Source organism: Hirundo rustica, chromosome 3 (genome assembly GCF_015227805.2).
Source record: "Hirundo rustica isolate bHirRus1 chromosome 3, bHirRus1.pri.v3, whole genome shotgun sequence".
Taxonomy (NCBI): domain Eukaryota; kingdom Metazoa; phylum Chordata; class Aves; order Passeriformes; family Hirundinidae; genus Hirundo; species Hirundo rustica.
In genome coordinates this window covers 12,205,392-12,226,550 of record NC_053452.1, presented here as the reverse complement: position 1 = coordinate 12,226,550, position 21,159 = coordinate 12,205,392, and the positions used below count along the sequence as shown (strand labels likewise).

The following is a 21,159-nucleotide window of genomic DNA, read 5'->3' as shown; positions in this document are numbered from 1 at the left end:
GTCTCCAGGGTTGGAAAACTCACATTCCCTTCATCCCAAATCTTTTGAGATTCCAAATCATGGATGAGCAGAGCCCAAACTCCATCTCAAGCTGGGCCCTTCCATAAGGATCATTTTCCAGGAGCTTCCCAGGTTTCAGTTTGAAATATCCAGAAATATTCCCCAGCCATGGAATCCCAAGTTTCAGGAATGAATGGATGTGAAGCATTGTTTTTTTAAGGAAAATAATGGAATCCCAGTAGAGTTGAGGACGGAAACATCCAACCATTCCCCCACCACTAAACCACATTTTAAATCCCTGCAGGAACTGAGATACCTGGGCAGCTGTGCCAGGTTTTTCCAACCTTTTCCATGAGGAATTTTTCCTTAAAATCCATGGAAAAGGGAAGGTTGTGCCCCATCCCTCTCTTAGACATGGCCACACCTCCGGCTCTCTCCCATTTCCCCCAGTTTTGCCTACCAAGGATTTATCCCAGAAAAAGAGATTTGTCCCCTTCCCAGCATTCCCATTATCCCAGAATTCCACGGACACCTCGGCAGGCGGGAGCTGCTGGTGGCCGTGTTTGACTGAAATAATTTTATTTGAACACAATTCCCTGTTTCAACATTTTTAAGGAGCAGGGGGTTATTTAAGATGGATTCAGTTTTAATCAGTTTAATGGGATTTTCTGGCTTTTCATGGAAGCGCTTCCAAATGGTCCTGATTAACTTTTCCGAATCAATACGCTTAAGGGCAAAACATACAATTATCCTGGCAAATGAGCTCCTCCGTGGATCCTGCCAGACTCCGCCTTAGATCTGGCCGTGGATTCCCTTCCCCAACTTGTATTCCATGAGAGAAAGGGGCAGCACCCCATGGATCCCTTTCCCAACACATACTCCACGAGGAAAAGGGAGGATTAGCCCGAGTTCCCCTTTCCTAGCTGACATTCCCTAAGGAAAAGGGGCAGCACAGGTGAGGCTCAGACTCTGGATCCCCTTCCCCACATTTCCTGAGGAAAAGGAGCACCACAAGCACTGGAATTCCAGAGGAAGACCTCTGGCTCTTGCCTTGCCTTTCACATCCTGGTTTTTAATTCCAACAAAAATGCCCAAATCCCTGGAAAAGCTGGGTTGGGATCAGCATTGATGCTGGCAGTAGGATAACTTCGAACTACCTCATAGGATCCCATATTCCCATTATCCCAATCCCATTACAGATGTGGGAATGCATCCGGCTTCCATCCATTTGCAGGCCACAGATCACATCCTGCTTCCCATTTATTCCTGCAGGATCCAATATCCCCTGGCTTTTGGCAAGGTGCAGTGTTTTTCCAAACTTCCCGAGGTGCAGAATTCTTTGGGAAATGTCAGAGTTCCTGGCGGATTAAGCGGCAGCCGGAGCAAACAGGAATGACATTATTGTAATTCCTGCTGTGCTGGGCCATTTTCCTGCAATATCACGGCTCTCATCCCAAATCCCGCTCCTTGCATCATCCTTCCCATTCCCTGCTCCCAAGTTTTTATTTATTCATCCCAACATAAAAGCAAAGAGGAAGAAAAGAGAATTTCCTTCCTTTTTCCTTCCTTTTTCCTTCCTTTTTCCTTCCTTTTTCCTTCCTTTTTCCTTCCCTTTTCCTTCCTTTCTTCCTTGCATTTGGGTGAATTCAAACCCCACTGAAATTCCAGGTTTTTAAAATATCTTTTTAGGGAAGCATTCCCAAATTTCCCCAGCAGATCCTGCATTGTTATAAGAATCCACAGCGGCAATTCCCAGCACATTCCCAGCCATGGGATACGAGGATCTGAACATGGAATTGATATCCAGAAGTCAGGCCCCTTGGAAGAGCCAGGATCATCCAATCCCTAAAATCCAGCCCTTCCCACTGCTCCAGGAACAGGGAACATTCTCTACCAGGGAAATATGGATGCGCTGCCTTTTTTAGGGAATTTTGGCTTCTTCCAGCAAGTTCCCGGTTTCCCTTTGGGGTTTATCTCCCTCCTTGTCCCACCAGCTGATCCAATGCCCAAAACCAGCAGCAAATACACCTTTTCCTGGTTTTCCTGTGGGATCAACCAGCTCACAAAGGATTCCACAGGGACGGGATCCATCCCTCACGTTCCCTCTACCCACCTGGATCAGGTCTGGGGCTTGCAGGAACTACATCCCGGGGAATCAATAGCTTGGGAATTGCTGCCCTTCCTGAGCCTCTGGCAGAAGATGAGTGCAGGGATACAGAAGGAAAACACTCCTGGAGCTGAATTCCATGGGCTATCCAAAAGGAGGGTACTTCCTGAGGGACACAGGGATTCTGGGAAGAGATTGGGAATGCTGGGACATTCTCTTGGGAACGCTGCTCCAGCCCAGTTTGCACCAGGGAATTCTTTCCCACCCTGCTGGTGCAGGGGCAGAGCCGAGCAGGAAAAGCCAGATTTAAGGGAAAATTACTCCTGGAAAAGGGGGAAAACCTTGAAAGGAGACAATTAGGAGCTGCTGCCAGGAAAAGGAATCGATTTTCCATGTTTTCCAGCATGTTTTCCAGCTCTTTGCAGATGGGTTTGAGGTGGCCTTGATGCCAGAATTTGGGAAGTAGGGGGTGTGTGTGTGTGTGTGTGTGTATTGGGGGATGATGTGCTTCCTCATGGATGAGCAGCTGGGATTCCCGGGGAAAGCCTCTCCTCCTCTCGGGAGCGATCCAGGCTGTGGGAATAGCTGGAAAAGGGGAGAATCCATGGATTTGAGCATGAAAAGAAATCAATGACTGAATTAAAAGAAGGAACAGCTTCCCAATGAGGGTGTGTCCAAGATTTCCAGGTGTTCCAACCCATTCCAGTGTCCCCATCCCAGCTCTGGGAGCACGGGAAGCCTCCCAGTTCCCTGATTTCCTCCCTCTGGAGCTGCTCCAGCGTTTCTATTTCTGGACTCCGTTCATCCCCAGATGGCTTTCCATAAAAATTCCTGGTGCCTCTGGCCTGGCAGCTAGGAAAGCATCCAGGAGTCCATAGGAAGAGGCAAAGCCTCCGGATTCAGTGCTCCAAAATTATTATGGAATGAGGGAGTGGGGAGGTGATGTCAGCCTGGATTTAAGCTGGATAATGCCTCCCTCTGTCCCAGCTCCCTCCTGCTCTTCCCAAAAATTCACCACAACCACAGAGGGAGAAACTTGGGAATATTCAGGGATTTCTCATGGAGCTGTTGCTGCCTTCCCTCTATTCTATATTCCCGGTTCTTTCCCTTTCCATCAGTTTTGGGATACAGCGCTCCCAGCAAGAACTACACCTTATTCCCAGACCAAATTCCCATGGAGTTTGCTTCCCAGTGCTCCTTTGGTGTTCCCAAGTTGGAAATCCAAGTTCATCCATCGCTGTTGAATCCAGCAGGATGCAGGCAAATTCCAGGTGCCATTCCAATACTAAACCGGGTTTCTCATCCCTCTGAACCTGGGACAATTTTTTCCAGCAGATTTATGGTAAAGAGCCAGAGGGAATTGCCTCATCATCCCCAAATTCCTTGGGAACCAAAGATCCTTGAGGCTGGGATCAGACTGGAGCAGGGACAAAGAAAATTCATAGAATGGGAAGAGCCACTGGAGCTTCCCTGCATTCCTTGGCCACAGCCCCATCCCAAAGCGGGGCTGGATCCAATCCTTGTCCCGCTCCACAATCCTGGGATCCCTGAGCTTTGGGACACCATGGTTGTCCCGCATCCCTGCATCCCGATCCCCCATCCCAGCGGGAATTTTTTGGAGGAGCAGACACAGGAGCATTGAGCAGGCCCTGGAATGTGGCAGTGGCTGCCAGAGCCCAGGAACTCCCGGGAAAAGCGCCAGGCCGGGAATAAGGAACTCCAGTGTGGATCCCAGACTGGATAAACAAGTCCCAGCTCCCACCTGGCATCGGGAATGAGGCCCTGACCTCTGACTCCACTTCCCACCGGGATAATGCCGCCTCCTCTCCCACTGGGAAAGGGAAACGGAGGCTTTTACACTTTCTTCAGGTTTTCCACGGAGAAAACAGCAGGAAAACTCCCTGAGGAGCAGCCATAGATCCATGGAAGTGACATCCAGGATCCAAACACCACCAAAATTTCACGCTTCCCGAATTTTTGGGGGATATTCATTTTATAAAATCCCAAAGTGGATAAATATATATATATATTTCCCTTATCATTCGTCCTGGGATTCTCCCAAGATATTTCTCCAATATATTCATAAACTACACAGGAATTTTTGGGAATTCCTTTACTTCCCCCCAAAATTCTTGATTTTTATTTTTTTTTTTCCCCAGGAGGGAGCAGAAATCTCCAAGTTAAGAGGGGAAAAGCTTGGGAAGCCTCAAGTTTGTTTCCTGCAAGATAAAGTCAGATTTTGGCCAAAAACCAGTTCCCAATCCAGGTTTTACTACAATTCCCAAAAAATTGGGGGTTAAGGAGGAAAAAAAAGTTCAAAATTGGCTTTTCTAGAATTTGGGATGGATCCTATTTCCACGGTTCTTGTTCTTCCTGGGAATGCCTTGGAGATTTTAATCAGCCTTTAAAAATTCCTGAGCAAAAGGATCGAACATTTCCAAGCATCCCAAATCCCAGGATTTGGCGGCTCCCAGGAGAGGGCAGCAAATCTCCACGTTTTGGGCTTTCCTCGGGAAAATCGGGGAGGCGCGGGCCGGTGGGGGGAGGAGGCGGGGAAATTTGGGAGCAGCCCGTGAAAGTGGGACTGGAACACCGTGTCCTTTAGGATCCCTTCCAGATATTCTTGGACTGCGTGGAATTCATGCATTCCGAATTGTTGGAGGCTCGGGGAAGATCCAGGGGGACCTGGGAAAAGGATTCCATAGGGGATTTAGCTGGAAAAGGGGAGCAGGACCCTTCAAATGAGAATTCCTGCAGGAAAATCCCACCCCATTTAGGGGTTCGTTCATTCCCAGCATCCACAGGCTCCTTTCCACTCTTCCTACTTTTCCCAAGTCCTTGGTATGGATTTGGGATCCAGCCCCGGTGAGGGAGCAGGGCAGCGATCCCTGGATAGGGATAATGGGAATAAAGAGGAAAATTAACTGGATTCCAGGATAAGGAGAGATGAACAATTCCCTGGGACACTGGGAAAACCACATTCCACTAAATCTCGGGATGGTTTCCTTGGAATTCCTTCACTTGGAGGCTCCCTATAAACCCCGGGTCTTAAAATCCCAGAATTGCTGATCCCAAGATCCACAGGTTCCTTGGGATGCACTAAGCAAATCTCACTTTTCCCTCAGCATCAGAGCTGGCTCCAAGGTTGGGATCTGAGGCAGATCCCAAGGGTGGGATTGAGGAGAATCCCAGGATTTTTAGGAGCTGGGCTCTTTGCAGATCCCTTCCCACTGGGGATATCCCAGGATTTTATGGATGCTCCTGGAATGGGAAGAAAGCAGAAGCTTCCTAATCAGAGTAACCCTATCCCACAGCGAGGCTCCAGTCACCTGGAATTGTCCCCCTGGAGCCAAGGTTATTCCTGCTCTTCCCAACCCAGAGTTTTCCTTGGAATTCTGGGATCACTGCATGGCTCAAATCCATGGCGGAGTTTCCTCCTTTACAGTAAAGGAGCCTTTAAAGGTTTCCTGTTGCTCCGGGAGGTGAAGGGGGCCCAAGGAATCTGCGGCCACTTCCATTGTTTAATTCCATGTTTTCCGGTTTCCGGCTGCAACGGGAACACCCAGAGCTCCCGGGCTGGCACCCGGGAATTTGCGTGTCAGCACAGCGTGATCCCATTGTCCTTTGTCCCACTGGAACACCCCATGGAATTGGGGGTGGAGACGGGGGTGCCAGCATTCCCTGGATCCTGGGTATTTCCAGCGGGATCTGTGCCAGCTGCACCATTAACCATGGTCATAGATTTAAGCAGCAAGGAGAAAATCCACCTGTTTTCCCAGGATTTCTAAGCCCATTCCCAGGAGTATCATGTGGATGTTTATCCCTATTCCCATCATGACAGTCAGGCCCCAAATGGGCTCATTCAGCCAGCTCCAAATTCCCAAAAATTCCAAATAATGTGATTTTGGGATGACTGAGGCAAGTTCATTCCATCATTGCCCGGCCAGGATTGGCATAAATTGGATAAGGAGCAGCTGAGGGAGAAGGGAATGTTGGAAAAAAGGGGTATCTGGGAGGATCTCATTCCTTAAAACTCCATGACAGGAATTAGGTGGGAATTGGGCTCTGCTCCCAGGGAATAAAAGATGTGGTAAGAGGGAATGGCCTCAGGGGAAGTTTAGGTTGGATATTGGGAAAATTTCTCTCCCAGGGCAGTGGTGGAGTCTTTCTTCCAGAAGGGATTTAAATCCATGTGGATGTGGCACTGGAGGACCTGGATCAGTGCTGGATTAATGTTGGATTCCATTATTTTAGAGGGCTTTTCCAACTTCAATGATTCCTTTATTCCATGACTCTATTACTCTGATTCTACGATTCTGTGACTCCATGATTCCATGATTCCATGACCTGGGCTGAGCTGCTGCCAGGGATTTCTTGGCACAAACATTCCCTGGCTCCCTCTCATCCAAAAAAAAAACCCAAAAAAACACCCAAACCCAGCAACTAAATAAATAAATAAATAAATAGGGGGGGAAAGGATGGAATTTCCTCCCATTTTTACTCCTTGCACCCCCAATTCCAGCACAGACTCCGAAATGGGGTGGAATTCCCGGTGGTTTTGGATGTGGAGCCAGGCCGAGCTGGTCCTCACCTCTCCAAACCCGGAATTCCGGGATGCGGTGCCGCAGGGAAGGGGTTCCAGCTAGAAGGATCCGGGGGCCCTGCAGCGCTGGGAACGAGCGCAGGGAAGGCGGGAATGCGCGACAGGAATGCGGGATGAGGGATGCGTTGCCAAGGCAACCATTCCTTCTTCATCTCCTGCCTCCCCCCAGAGCCGCGGGGGGATGCGAGGGCGGGGTGCGGGATTCGGGATGTGGGATTCGGGATGTGAAATGCGGGGGGGGCGGCGGGGGGGGGGGGGATCGGGCTGCGGATCCCGCCCTCCGCAGCCCGGGAAGGAGCCGCTGGAGCGGGAATGCTCCGATCGGGAGCCGCAGGACAGCGCAGCCCGGCGGGAGGAGGGCGGAGGGCACTGCGCCGTTTTCCAGCGGAAATCCTGGAGCAGAAAGTTGCGCTGCGTTTATTTTTTCATGGAAAGGCGATGCTTGCGCCGTAGGGATGCGGAAGAGGGGGAAGATCCCGCATGTCCATCCCTGCTCTGTCCTTCGCTTTAAAAGGTCCGGATCTTCTCGGTCATCTGATCCAGGTCAAGTAGGACTTTCCGCTGGCGACGGATCCCACCAGAGCATCTTCCCACAGTGGGCTGCTTCCCCCCGGCAGGAAGGCGTGAGGCTCCTTCAGTCCTTGGAATACTGAGAGGTAAAATATTCTCGGCTGGCTTTCTCCTTGGCAGGGCGAATTACATCCTGGTGATTTGCAGGGGCTCCTTAAGGTGGATGGCGTTGATTCCCAGGCCGAGTTGGGACTGATTCCCAGGCCGAGCTGGGATTGAATCCCGGGCCAGGTTGGGATTCCCAGGCCATCCCACCTGGTTTGAGGAGCCCCATGCAGGGTTAATTCCCATCTCACCCCACCCCACAGCCTCTGAGGTCCCAAAAAACCAGGGTGCTCCAGCCTGAGGAATTATGTGGAGGTGTCCAGGCAGGGAGGGGGCTGATGAAGGGGGGTGGTGGATGGAGGTTCCCAGTTCCGGGGGGAACGTGGGCACTGGGATTTCCATTGCCCCGCAGCCCTCACCCCTGTGCCCTGCCTGCAGGTTGACCCCATTGCCGGCGCTCTCCCGTCCATGGATCGCCTCCCGCCATGAGCACGGACCCCGAACAGCTCCTGGCAGCCGGAATTCCCCTCTGGAGCATCTCCAGCTGGGCCGGCTCCGAGCCGCCCCCCAACAGCAGCACGGCAGCGGCGGCGGGAGAGGCCGGCCGGCCGCCGGCGGCCCCAGAGCGGGGCGGGAGCGCGGCGGAGATGGCGGGCACGGTGGTCCTGCAGTGCATCTACGGCCTGGTGTGCCTGCTGGGGCTGCTGGGCAACGCGCTGGTCATCTTCGTCATCCTGCGCTACGCCAAGATGAAGACGGCCACCAACATCTACCTGCTCAACCTGGCCATCGCCGACGAGCTCTTCATGCTCAGCGTGCCCTTCGTGGCCACGGCAGCGGCGCTGCGGCACTGGCCCTTCGGCCGCGCTCTCTGCCGGACCGTGCTGGGCGTGGACGGCCTCAACATGTTCAGCAGCGTCTTCTGCCTCACCGTGCTCAGCCTGGACCGCTACATCGCCGTGGTGCACCCGCTGCGCGCCGCCTCCTACCGCCGCCCGCGCGTCGCCAAGCTGGTCAACGGCGGCGTGTGGCTGCTGGCGCTGCTGGTGGCCTCGCCCATCCCGGTGTTCGCCGGCACGGCGGTCACCCGCGACGGCCGCGCCGTGGCCTGCGACCTGATGTGGCCCAGCCCGGCGTGGGCGGCCGCCTTTGTGGTGTACAGCAGCGCGCTGGGCTTCGTGCTGCCCGTGGCGGCCATGGCGCTGTGCTACCTGCTGCTGGCCGGCAAGATGCGGGCGGTGGCGCAGGGCGTGGGCTGGCAGCAGCGGCGGCGCTCCGAGGGCAAGCTGACGCGCCTGGTGGTCACCGTGGTGGCCATGTTCGTGGTGTGCTGGCTGCCCTTCTACGTGGTGCAGCTGCTGGAGCTGCTGCTGCCCGGCCGCCTGGACGCCAGCGCGCACAACGCCTCGCTGCTGCTCAGCTACTCCAACAGCTGCGCCAACCCCATCCTCTACGGATTGCTCTCCGAGAATTTCCGCAACTCCTTCCACGGCGTGTTGCGCCGCTGCCGCGACGCCGGCCTGTGCTGCTGCCGCGCCGACGACGACGACGCGGGGGACAGCGAGGACGAGGAGGAGCCGCTGGATTACTGCGCCGCGCCCCGCGGGGACACCAAGGGCTGCGTGTGTCCCCCCCTGCCCTGCCAGCAGGACCCCCTGCGCCCCCAGCCCTGCTGCGCGCCCGGGGCCCTCCTCCCCAAAACCACCCCCTTCTAGGGCAGCCCAGAATCTGGGATGAAAGGGGATCCCGTACGGAGAGGGCCCGCGATGCCGGGTCCGATCGCCGGTCGCGCCACGCCGCTCTCCGAAATAAAAAGCCATAAGACTGGCCTGGGATGGAGTGAATTCCATGGACTGAGTGGTTATTGCCGTCATTCCGGCACCCAGGAGCCTTCACCCGGGATGAGGAGGATCCCAAAATGTGATGGCCCTCCTGATTTATAAATAATAAATTCCCAATTCTTCCCAAGAGAGAGGGAGACACCGGGAAAAATCCCAAAGCCTGTCAGCTCTGCTGCATCCACCGCAGAATGAGGTCCCATCATACACGGCTCCCTCCCCAAAATTCCCAGGGTTTCAGCAAACCCAGGACCAAATTTCCCTCCCCTCCCCCGCCCCCACCCAAAAAAAAAAAAACCAAAAAAACCCAAAAAAACCCCACCACAACAACCAGGAGAACCAAATTTTGGTGAGCTTGCAACCCCAGGATGAGGAACAGCACATGGAAGTCCCATGGAATGAGCCACTTCCAGCTTATTTGGGGTTTAACTTTGTCCTTGGAATGATATCGGTATTGTCCATCATTTATGGCTCATTCCTTCCATTTTAATCCCACTGGGGAAGTAACCAGCCACAAACGTTTTCATACCAGGGCTGCCCTGAATGCTCCAGGATTTTCCTAGATTTCTGGAGGAATTTTTGGGAAGGGGAGAAAGAACATTCCCTGAGCAGTTTCTCTAAACCAGACTGGCAAAGCTTTATTGGTGTCCGCACAGGATCTCCACGAGACAATTCCATCACACAGGGTAAAATTCCAATAAATAAATAAGGATTTATAAACGGCCCCCGGGGGGTAGGGGAGGTGGGTGGGGAGAGCCGGGAATTCAGGACTCCAACATCGACTCCAACGTCGTAAGGAAGGAACTTGTGATAAGATAAAACTCTGTGGTGGGAATTCGCGATAAGGGGGGAGGAGGAGGTTTTGGGGGTGTGGTGGCAAAACCTCGCATCCACCCAGGAGCAAGCTGGGGTTTGAGCTGGATAATGAGGAAAGGTCCATGGGAAGCAGATCCTGCAGGTGGGATGATGCTTTTTAGCAAGGTCTTTCCACTCTCAAACTTCATCCTTTCTTTCCCTTCCTTTTCCTTCGATGTTTTCCCGAGTGACACCTTTACATTTTGATATCTCTTTCTGGCTAATCAAATATAAATATGGATAATCACAACAGCTCCCTCCTTCCCACTGCAGCCAAACTGTCCAAAAATAAACCTGGCACATCCAGAGATTTACAGCCCTCACTCCACGTGGTTTCTCTTTAATCCATCCCAAGGGATCCATGGACACGACCCTCAGTTTTCCAGCCTTATCCTTCAGGATAACGACCTTTTATGAAAACTACAATTCCTACAATGCCTCTATTTTGATTTTCCTGGGAATTTGCAGCGGAGGTTTAGCATTCCAGGGGGGAGGCTGCGTGCTGGGAAGTTCATAGGGTGGGAAGGGGGAATGTGGGGAAACAGAACCCCTTGATTCTGATCCCAGGCTTCCACGACTTCTGCCACTCTGTGATAATATTTCACCGGCATAGAGCTGCCAGCTCCCACTCCGATGTTCCCGCTCCAAAGGCAGCCGGAGCAGGACCCTCACTGGCTCCCCAGGGAAGGATGGAGCTGGAAAACCAGATCCTTCTCCAGAATTCCCCCCTCAGTCCATGGCTGGGAATGAGCAACATGCCGGATCCTGCCCCGTGGGAATGTTTTGCCTTGTGTGATTAAGAGTCAGCCCTGCACGCGGGAACAGGGGAACTCCCTGTGGGCAGGAGGGGTCGTAAAAATATCCCAAATCCAACAATTTAAGGTAACAACAGCGGCAAGTCAAGGAAGGAACTGGATGTGACTCTGCAGCACTGCAAACCTTTCCTACAAAACCCACCCCGGCAGCCTTCGTGTCCCTGTTTAACCTCCAAATCCCTCAAAAGAATAATGAGAGTGAATGGGAATCAGGAATTTGAGTCCCACCTTGGTGAAACCGAGCCGGGTCCCTGTTGTTACCAGTGGCTTAAGGTGACAAGTGCCTCCCACAACATCTTTGCTCCTCCTTCCCTCAGCTTAACACAAGCGAACCCCATCCCAAAGAAAAGCAGGAGCCTCCCAGTTCGGGAAAACCATCCAGCCCAGGAGAGGGGGATTTGGGTCGAGGTGTCCTTCCAAAGTCTCCGCCTTGGTCACCCCGTGCTCTCATCCCACGGATTTAGAGTCATGTCCACACGGAGCCGTCTCTCCTGGATTCTTCCTTGCAGTTCTCCCGACCGCCGGCTCGGGGAAAGGAAAGCCGAACGCCAAGGAAGCGGGAAGGCAGCGGGAGCGGAGCAGCCCCTGGGTGTTCTGCTGTCCCCGCTCTCTGGCCCCAGCATTCCAAGATCAGGCTGGGAAGCAGCGAGTATATCTGGGAGCGGGATGATCACAGCTTTTCCCCAATTCTCATTCAAAAATTCCAGCCGGGGGGCACGGGGGCGGGGATAAATGTCACCCCGTTCGGCCTCCCAGTGTCCGTCCTGCCCGCTGTCCCTACAGCTTCTGTGCGGAGGGGACGGGCTGAAGTCCCAGCTCCTTCTCCTGGGGGCCGCTGTACTTGTAGTCCATGGAGCCGTGGGAGCGGCAGCGCTTCCTGGCCAGGTGGAAAAACAGAGCCAGCAGGGCCAGGAGGCTCAGGAGGGCACCGCCGGCGATGGCCACCACCACCCCGGGGTGCAGCCGCTCCTCTTTCGGCGGGGGCCGGCCGGGGACGGGCGTGGTCAGGACGAGCTCGAAATCCCCCGAGATTTCCTCTCCGTCCCCGTCCAGGATGGGGACGCAGTCGACGCCGCGGAGGTGGAAGCCGTGGGGACAGTGGCACTGGAAGCCGCCGGGGGTGTTGGTGCAGTTGAACTCGCAGTGACCGCTGTCGCACTCATCCACGTCCACGCACAGCTCGTCGCCGTCCAGCAGGAATCCCTCGGGACAATCGCAGGCCCCGCCGGCGTCGCACACGGCCGGGCACTCGGTGGCGTTGCAGTACAGGCGGCAGAGGGTGGCATCCAGCGGGTCCACGGCGTAGCCGGGGTGGCAGGCGCAGCGGTAGCCGTCGGGCAGCTCCTCGCAGCGGTGCTGGCACGGCGCCTCCCAGCAGGGCGGCAGGAGCTGGCAGCGCCCGTCCACCATCCTGTAGCCGCTGTGACACCGGCACTCGAAGCCGCCCTTGGTGTTCACGCACTTCTGCTCGCACGGGCCGGGCTCGCTGGCGCAGTCGTCGATGTCCTCGCAGCTGATGCCGTCGGCCGCCAGCCGGTACCCGACGGCGCACATGCACACGAAGGAGCCGCCGGCCACCACGCAGTGATGCTGGCACTGCGCCCCCTCGCAGGGCGAGCGGCACCCGCGCCCGTCCGGGCCCAGCACGGCGCCCTCGGGGCAGGAGCAGCGCGGCCGCCCGCGCTCCTCCCCGCACGTCCCCGCGCAGCCTCCGCCGGCCAGCTCGCAGGCCCACGCTCCCGGGGTGTCGCGGCCCCAGCGCGGCCCCGCGCCGTCCCCATCCTCGCAGCGCAGCTCCAGCCCGAGGTCGGGGACGAACGCCACGCTGCGCGGAGGCAGCGCCAGGAACTCCGCTCCGCGGGCGCCGAAGGGGGTGGCGTAGGCGACGGGGACGCCGCGCGGGGCGGCCAGGCGGGGACAGCTGCCGCCGTAGCTGTACTGGCAGAGGAAGCCGTCGGCCGGCTCCTCGCAGCGCCGCTCCTCCCAGAGCAGCTCCCGGGACACGGTCACGCAGCGCTCGCCGCAACGCTGCCCCGACGGCGCCCAGTTGGTGTAATCGGTGCTGCGGTCGCCGGTGACCCAGCGGAAGCCGCGGAGCCGCCGGCTGGGCTCGGTGCAGGACAAGGAGGGCGACAGCGAGAGCCCGAGCCAGAGCCGCCCCTCGCGCTTCTGCAGCAGCAGCGTGATCGCCTCCTCGGCCACGGTGGAGCGCACGGTCATGAGGTGCCCCCCGCCCCGCTCGCAGCCCTCGCTGGCGCCGGAGAAGGGCCGGGACGCCCAGAACACGGCGAAACACTCGTGCTCCAGGCACTGCGCGCCCGCGGGGGACAGGTCCTGCGGCCGCGCCAGCGCCACCGTCCCGAGCAGCAGCAGCGGCAGCAGCGGCCGCATGGCCCGCGGAGGGGGCGGCCGGCGGCGCCCCGAGCCGAGCATGGGTCGCTCCTCCCGGCCGCCCCTTTTATAGCGGCCCCGGCGAGGGAAGGAAGCGCCCGCGGGACAGGGAGTGACTGCGGCGGTGAATCCCGGCCGGGCGCTGCCCCCGCCTCCGCCCCGCGGCCCCGGGTCCCCTCCCGCATCCTCCCGGCGGCTCCGCCCCGGCGGGGCCCGCCCGGGAGCGCGGGGGGGCCGGCAGAGGCCGGGGCGTCCCGCGGGAGGGATGGGGGAAGCGCCGGGGAAAACAGGGTGAGTCTTGGGGAAAAAGGGGAAGCGGCAGCGGGATTTAGCAGGAGGGGCCCTCGGGGTGGGAGCAGGGCCGGTGGGAATTGTCACCCCGCTGGGATCATCATCCCATCTTCGCCCCGCTGGGATGTCACGCAGTCGCTGCCACACTGCTGGCGCTGCGGAGGTCACAGCTCGAATCCTGTGTCCGACTCTGGATCCAGCATGGAAAGAAGAGAGGTTGGAGCATGTCCAGAGATGGGAATGGAGCCGGGAAGGGGCTGGAGCACCAGGAGGGAGCTGGGAAAGGGGCTCAGCCTGGGGAAAAGGAGGCTCCAGGGGGGACGTTTTCCCTGTCCAAAATCCCTGACAGGAGGGTGGAGCCAGATGGGATCGGGAAGAATGAACGGGATGAAGAGAAACGGTTTAGGTTTGATTTGGGAAAATTTCTTTAATAAATAACTAACATATAAGTATATATTTCCATCTATAGTTATATATAATTTATATAGTTCTAGTATTTGGTATTATTATTGCTATTATTATTAAGCATTATTATGACCCTTTTCCCCATCTCCCCTATTCCCCGTGGACACCTCCAAATGGATAGCCAATTCCATCAGTTTATCCTTGCAGGATCCGTCTGTGCTGCCAGAACAGAGCCAGGAGCAACCTAAAAATGCAACCTAAATATCCCAAGCTTCTCCACTCCACAAAAAGGGGAAGTGAGGCTGCTCTTTCATGGAATTCCAACTGCCTCGGGCACTGCAATTAGCCTTTGGAATAAGCAGCAAATCCCAATTTCCTTGGATCGTGGTAAGGAAGTTTCTTTATTAAACTTTATTAAACTTTGTTTGTCCTTTCTTAAACCCTTGGGCTTTGTTTTGTCCTCTCAAAATCCTCAGTGCTTCCTGTAAATGACATGAGGCTGTGGGGAAAAGGGAAGTAGGTAATAATAATAATAATAATAATAATAATAATAAAACAACTCTTATTTAGTCCCATTGGACATTTCAGATCTGCCACAAAAATGGAAAAGAAATGCCCATGGGATTTAATTCCAGCAGCAGGGATGAACCTCAAGGAGAAAGTGTCTGTGGGGGATCTTCGAACAAAGAATTTATCCAAGCAGGATCATGCCCAGGAATCTCCTGGAGAGCTGGATGACTCTGACCTTTCCTGGCTATAGGAACACCTGTTGTCACCACAATTTTAATTTCATTGTTTCCAGTTCTTCTTCCACTTCTCCTTTTACTTCTGCTTCTTTTTTTTTACGGAGAAAACCGCCAAGCAAAGGGAGAAAACATCCCAGCAAACACAGGAAAAGAAGGAAAACAGAATGTGATGGAGATGGGGAAAAAAAAAAAAAAAAACAATAAATTTCTGCTCCAGATTTTTTTTTTTCAGTAGCTGCAAACCCAGATTAAAAAAAAAAAAAAAAAAAAAAAAAAAAAATTCCTTGTCAAGGTTTTTTCCAGGAAAAAACAGAGCCTTCCCAAACAATGATCCTGCTCCGCTGGCCTTGCCCCACTGACAGTGTTTGTCCCTAAAAGATAATTGGGATGGGGTGGGAGGAACGGGATTAATCACGGTCTCATAATTCCCTTTTATCCCACTGCTCCGCGGGCTGAGTCAGGGTGCCAGCACTGCCCTTCCTGCTGACAGGCTGCTTTTCCTCTTCCCCTGTCCCATTAATCATGTTTTCCCTGCCTTTCCCTTTGGCTCTGACTCATCCTTGCTGTCCCTGTCACCCTGCTTGGAGTGGGCACTTGGAATGCTTGGGCTGACCCCTGGATCCGGGAATTTGTGTCAACAGGGGGGAATTTTTGCCTTCTTCGCAGGGTTTTGGGATGAGGTTGCTCTGTTGGAATGCTGGCAGTTGTCCATGAGAGAATGGAAAGCAATGGAATGTAAAATAATGTGAAATATCATGGGATAATGGGATCTAAAAGGGGTCGATCCTATTATTTGATCCCCCCCAAAAAAACGTCGCACAGAGCGGTGCTGAAATCAATGGGATTGCTCATGGATTTGGGACCTTGGTCATGGGATTAGAGCCTTGGCCATGGAATTGGAACCCTGGTTGTGGGATTGGAACCTTGGTTTGGGATTGGAACCTTGGTTTGGGATTGGAACCTTGGTTGTGGGATTGGGACCTTGGCCATGGAATCGGGACCTTGGCCGTGGAATCAGGACCTTGGCTATGGGATTGAGAATATGGTCATGGGATTGGGGCCTTGCTCATGGCTTTAGGAACTGGTCATGGTCTTAGGACCTTGCCTGTGGGTTGAGGTCTTCCTCGCGGGCTTTCCTCATGGTTTTAGGAATTTGGTCATGGGATTAGGATCTTGCTCACGGACATGGGCCCTTCCTCCTGGGTCTAGGGCCTTGCTTGTGGGTTTTGGACCCCGTTCACGGATTTAGGGCTTTGCTTGTGGCTTTGGGACCTTTTTGATTGGTTTGGGATCTTTTTTTATTGGATTTTGGACCTTCCTTGTGGCCTTGGGATTCAACACCCAAGCACCCAGTGCTCCCACCCCATGGCCTAGGCAGGGATGAAGGGAATGGCCCTTGCCTGGGACCACAAATCCTGGGAAAGGCTGAAATGAGATACACTCCAGGAAAGGACCTGGGATAATGACCCACCTACTGTGGGGAACACAAGGATTAGGAGCACCAGACCATTGATTTTTAGGAATGTCTTTATTAAAACCCACTGCAAACACATTTTGTTTCTTGGTATTTCATCCGTAGAGAGGTGTTGGGATAACTTTATCCTGTAAATCCAAGAATTTCATTCTGGGAAAACAAAACACTCATCCATGACAAAAAAATTCCAAGGAGCAGGAATGAACATCCCGTCTCCTGTGGAAGACAGGGCACCAAATTATCCTGCTCCGATTTGTGGGATTCACCAGTCGCTGGATAACTCCCTAAGGAGGCCGCAAGATGTGACAGGACAAACGAGAGACATGAGGTAGGATCCAGGTGGAATTGCACCAGGAGGGAGGCTGCTACAGCAGGAAATACTCCATTAGGGAGAATCCAGCCTAAACCCTGGCACAAATTTCTGTCTTTCCCTAGATCGACCATCACTCCCCACTGGAATACACAGAGGTTGTAACAGAAATCAGGATTGTGATTTTTTGGGAATAAACAGCACACCTCAGGTTTTTCCCAGCTCTGATTCCACCCTTATCCTTCCTTTTCCTTTTTTATAGCCTTATATTCCATTAAAAAAAACCCAAGGGTGTCACTTCCCACAGATCCCAAGCCAGCATAATTGCATGGGATAATTAATTTCCTTCATTGATCCAGCTATTCCCAAAGCTCTGCTGGCTTGGGATTTGGGAATGTTTGGCAGGATTTCCAAGAATGCTGCTGCTGCATTGCCCCCCTTTCTCCCAACCCAGGCAGAACATGGAAAACATTCCTATCAGCTCTGTTTTCCTGTTTGCAGCTCACAATGGAGCCCCAAGACAAGAAAAAAGCAGGAAAGGGTTTTCCTCGGCACATGGAATGACAGGATGCAGCTCCCTGCCCACTACAAACTCCTTTGTGTTCCATTCCCATTCCTGGAGCAATTCAGCTCCAGGGACAAAATAATTCCAACAGAAACTTCAGGAAGCTGCTGGAACCTTCAGATCTTGTGGCTGATCTTTTCCAGTCCTTCAGAGCGTGGATAAACAGTTGAGGAGGTGCTGATGGATGTGTCCCTTAGGATTTTGGGGAGAACTCCCACTGAAAAGGCTGGAAGAGTCTCAAGGAATTTTGGGAAGTACAACACCCAAAATCTTCCACCTCGACTCATATGTATTACCGTACACTAAAACCCAAAATTCTAAGCTTCTAGAATTCCAACATCGAGCAACTTGGCCCGGAGAGTTTTTGTGGAGTTATGAGTTTTATACAGAATAATCAGCAAATATTCCAATTCCACCGTTTTCCTTACGCAGAGAAAGAGGGAAAACACGCTGAGCTTGGAGTCGGGAAGGATCCTTCCCAAAAAAAATGATCCAACAGGAAAAGCCCAGCCTCCCATGTGGCTGATGGGAAGGAGAGCATTGTTCTCTCTATTTAGAAGTGGGCTTAGGCAGGATACTCTGGAAATGAGGAGGTGGCTATTCCAAACACAGCTTTTCCTACCTTTATGCCATTCCTTGGCTCCATGCTCAACAGTTTTCCCGGGTTTCAGGTGACAGATTTTTAATAAACCCCCAAAATAACCCTTAAACCCCACCCTGGTTGTGCCTGGGAGGCCTGTGCGAGCTCTGCTGAGGCACATCCCAACTTCAAACCCTTTTCCATCCTGATTTCGAACCCTTTTCCAGGAGAACGAGGCAAATCCAAAGCTGGAATGCAGACATGAGCAAGGGCAGCAGTGTACAAGGAGAATTCCAAGTGAGCAGTTTCCCTTTCGGAACACGATCCAATCATTCCGAGTTTGCCTTTTGGAGCAGAGCAGAGGAGACTCCATGCCATCCACCCGATTCCCTCTCCCCTCCCGTTAGCCCTTGGAGCAGCAGGATTGCAAATCCCACTGGAACAGCCAGAAGAGTTTACTTTGGGCACACAGCATTCCCTCCCACCCTTTTGTCGGGATCTTTAACCCCCTCCTACCTGCGCTCCCCGCGGCTCTCGGGCTGCTCGGGCACCCAGCAATAATTATCGGCCGCGTTTTTGGCCGGCGGCTTCTTCCTCTTGGCCGCCCTTTTCCTGCAAGCCACGAGCGCCAGGGCGAACGCCAGCAGGAGCAGGATGGCCACCAGGCTGCCCACGATGTAATAGAGCAGCAGCCGCGGGCCGTCGGCGCCGGGCTCGTCCGAGCCGGCTCCCAATCCCGCGGTGGGCATTCCCAGAGTCCGCGGGATGCTCGTGGTCCATGGGATACGCGTGGTGCGTGGGATGCCGGAGGTCGGGGGGATGCCGGAGCTCCGTGGGATGACGCTGGTGCTCTGTGGGATGACGCCGGAGCTCTGTGGGATGCTGCCGGAGCTCTGTGGGATGCTGGTGGAGTTCTGCGGGATACTGTTTGGGATCGCCTCTCCGGGGCTGCAGCCGCGTCCATCCCCGTCCCGGAGGGAGCCAGGTGGGCACAGGCACTCGTAGCCGCCGAGGAAGTTGCGGCAGGCTCCGGGACACGGATCCCGCAGGCATTCATCCACATCCAGGCAGGAATCTCCTCCCGGCTGCCGCTGGAAGCCGGGCCGGCAGGCGCAGCGGAAGGAGCCGGGAATGTTGATGCAGAGCTGCGGGCACGCGTGGGGCTGGGCACACTCGTCTACGTCGTGGCAGCGGCGGCCAGCGGGCCCCGCGGGGCGGTAGCCGGGCCGGCAGTGGCACTGGAAGCCGCCGGGAACGTTGCGGCACAGGTGCTGGCACGGCCCCGACTCGCACTCATCCACATCCGAGCATCCGCGGCCGTCGGCCGCCAGGGCGTACCCGGGCTCGCAGCCGCACTCGAAGCCGCCGGGCAGCGACCGGCAGGATCCCTGGCAGGGATTGGGATGGCAGGAATCCTCGGGAAGGCAGGAGGCCATGTCGGCGGCCAGCACGTAGCCGGGGTGGCAGGCGCAGCGCGGGGACTCGCCGGGCCCGTCCAGGCAGCGCTGCTGGCAGCCGCCGTTGCGGTGGCCGCAGGTGAGCGGGCACAGGGGACCCGGCGGGTGCCAGGCGAAGCCGCCCCCGGCCAGCGGCCCCTTGCAGACGGCGAAGGCCGGGTCCCGGCCGCCGTCGCACTCCACCTCGGCCAGCGTCCCGAAGGGAGCGGCGTCCAGGCGGGCGCTGCGCACCCCGAACGGGGTTCGGTAGGCGACCGCCCCGCGGCCGGCCAGCGGCAGCGGCCCGCACATTCCCTGGAAGCTGAACTTGCAGAGGAAAGCCGGGAGCGGGGTCCGGCAGGCCCGGTCCGCCCAGCCGCCGGGGCCGTGCGCGCCGGGGGGCTGCAGGGCGACGCAGCGGGCGCTCAGGCAGGTGACCGCGGGCTCGGATGCCCACTCCGAGAAGTCGCCCGGCTCCCCTCCGGCCGCCCAGGAGAAGCCTCGCAGCGGCTCCTGCGGCTGCACGCAGTGGCCCCTGGGCAGCGCCAGCCCCAGCCAGGCCGGGCCGGCCCAGCGGGCCGCGGCCAGCAGCTCCCGCAGCAGCGCGGCCTCGCCCGCGCTGCCCACCGGCGACAGGTTGCCCCCGTTATCCCGGCAGCGCTCCTGGGCGCTTTTCCAGCTGCTCTCGTCCCGGTGCAGGGTGTAGCAGGCGCTGTCGGCGCACAGCACCTCGGCGTCCTCCCCTCCGGAGCGCCCGGCCAGCAGCAGCAGCAGCAGGAGCGGCCGGAGCGTGGCCATCCCGCCGGGCGAATGGACAAATGACCAGCGGAGTCACATCCCGGTGTCCCGCCGAGCTCTCCCGAAACACATCCTGTGCTCCCGGCTTTCCTATTTATCACCGGAGGCCGCGGCTTCCTGTAGCGTGGAGCCTCGCTGGGCTCCCCGGCTTCCCTTTCCCGCCGGCTCCTCGCTCCCATCCCAAAGTTTAGGGGAAAACACGACGCGTTCCTGCCTTTTTTTTTTTTTTTTTTAATTTATTTTAATTTTTTTTTTTTTTTCTTTCCTCCAAGAATTTGATTTATTCCCTCCGGCAGCAGCTGAGTTTTCCAAGCCCTAATACGGGCCGGGAGTTTTCAGGCACGTGTTGCTAAAAGAGGAAGGAAAACATCTCGGCTGAAAAGCCGTGGGATCCGTGGATTTCAGCCTCTAAAAAAGAAGGAATATTCGGCGCGGCCTCTCCCGCGCACGCGCCAAGATTTAAGCACATTTTTCCCTTTCCTTAAATAGATGGAAGAGCCCTGAAATAGGAGCTGGGTCGTGGGAAGGTCCTGGGAATATCAGGATGGAGCCAAGCTCGGCCAGGCTCTGGTGCCATCCCGAGCAGCGCTGTCCTGGCATTCCATGGATGAGATTCCTCACGGAATTCCAGGTTTGGACTGGAAAAACTCGTCCACGAGCAGGGCAGGGACAATTCCACTGGAACGGGTTGTTCCAGACCTTGATGCCGGGATGCTCTGTGGTAACAACTGGACTGGTCCCAGCCGCCTCCCTGCATTCCCAGGAGTTCTCCTGGAGCTTCCCTCTGGCAGCAGCAGATTCAGGATTTAACCTTTTCCTGCTTGGCACAGCCATGGATCCACTGCCCATTCCAGGATTTCTTGGGTTAGGTGGGTTTGGAATTCCTGAAGGAATGGCCGTGACCCAATGAATACCAGGAATATGCTCCTTCACTTCCCTCCTAAAAAAAAAAAAAAAAAGCTGCCAAAAACGCCAATAAAAATTGGATTGTTCCCAGACCTGCTCATGCACAGCATTCCTGGGAAAGCCCTGACTGCTGGGATATCTTCTGCAATCTCCCATCTGAGCGAAGGTTCAGGGATCCACAGCCAACGCTCCCAAACCAGAGCATTGTGGGACAACAACTTCCCAAAAAAAAAAAAAAAAACCCTGGCAGTGAGAAACTCCTCCTGGATGCTGTTTCTAATTGGATTTATTCAGAATCCCAGGAATGGGGGTAATTGTTTTGGACTTGGAATAAGAGAGCTCAGCACAGAAGCAATTCCCTGCTGCCATCCCAGGACATGGCTCTGCTGCTGGAAAAACATGGATCATAGTTTGTCCAACCAGC

At 55.3% G+C, this 21,159-nt stretch overlaps 3 protein-coding genes and 1 long non-coding RNA gene across 7 annotated transcripts; 2 read left to right on the top strand and 2 right to left on the bottom strand.

Moving 5' to 3' along the window:
• The first annotated feature begins 6,829 nt into the window (after window positions 1-6,829).
• Window positions 6,830-9,164, top strand: SSTR4 (somatostatin receptor 4). 2 transcript variants are annotated; one of them, XM_040059392.1, is made up of 3 exons: window positions 6,830-6,904; window positions 7,225-7,366; window positions 7,764-9,164. In XM_040059392.1, the coding sequence occupies exon 3, from the start codon at window positions 7,811-7,813 to the stop codon at window positions 9,038-9,040; it is 1,230 nt and encodes a 409-aa protein (XP_039915326.1). In that variant the 5' UTR covers window positions 6,830-6,904; window positions 7,225-7,366; window positions 7,764-7,810; the 3' UTR covers window positions 9,041-9,164. The 2 variants fall into 2 exon arrangements, with proteins under 2 accessions (XP_039915326.1, XP_039915325.1); XM_040059391.1 differs by lacking the exon at window positions 6,830-6,904 and having other exon boundaries at window positions 6,978-7,366.
• Window positions 9,165-9,763: 599 nt separating this feature from the next.
• Window positions 9,764-13,224, bottom strand: THBD (thrombomodulin). Its single transcript, XM_040060606.1, has one exon. It carries the CDS (start codon window positions 13,222-13,224, stop codon window positions 11,611-11,613), a length of 1,614 nt encoding a protein of 537 aa, XP_039916540.1. The 3' UTR covers window positions 9,764-11,610.
• Window positions 13,225-13,459: 235 nt separating this feature from the next.
• On the top strand, window positions 13,460-14,903 carry LOC120751088 (uncharacterized). Of its 3 annotated transcripts, none has more exons than XR_005700259.2 (3): window positions 13,460-13,515; window positions 14,128-14,307; window positions 14,509-14,903. It is a non-coding gene; the product is annotated as an uncharacterized LOC120751088 (long non-coding RNA). The 3 variants fall into 3 exon arrangements; XR_005700260.2 differs by lacking the exon at window positions 13,460-13,515 and adding an exon at window positions 13,607-13,731; XR_009207682.1 differs by lacking the exon at window positions 13,460-13,515 and adding an exon at window positions 13,871-13,921.
• Window positions 14,904-16,175: 1,272 nt separating this feature from the next.
• On the bottom strand, window positions 16,176-20,012 carry CD93 (CD93 molecule). The gene has a single exon (XM_040060437.1). The coding sequence runs from the start codon at window positions 19,827-19,829 to the stop codon at window positions 18,108-18,110; it is 1,722 nt and encodes a 573-aa protein (XP_039916371.1). The 5' UTR covers window positions 19,830-20,012; the 3' UTR covers window positions 16,176-18,107.
• Between the last annotated feature and the right edge of the window lie 1,147 nt (window positions 20,013-21,159).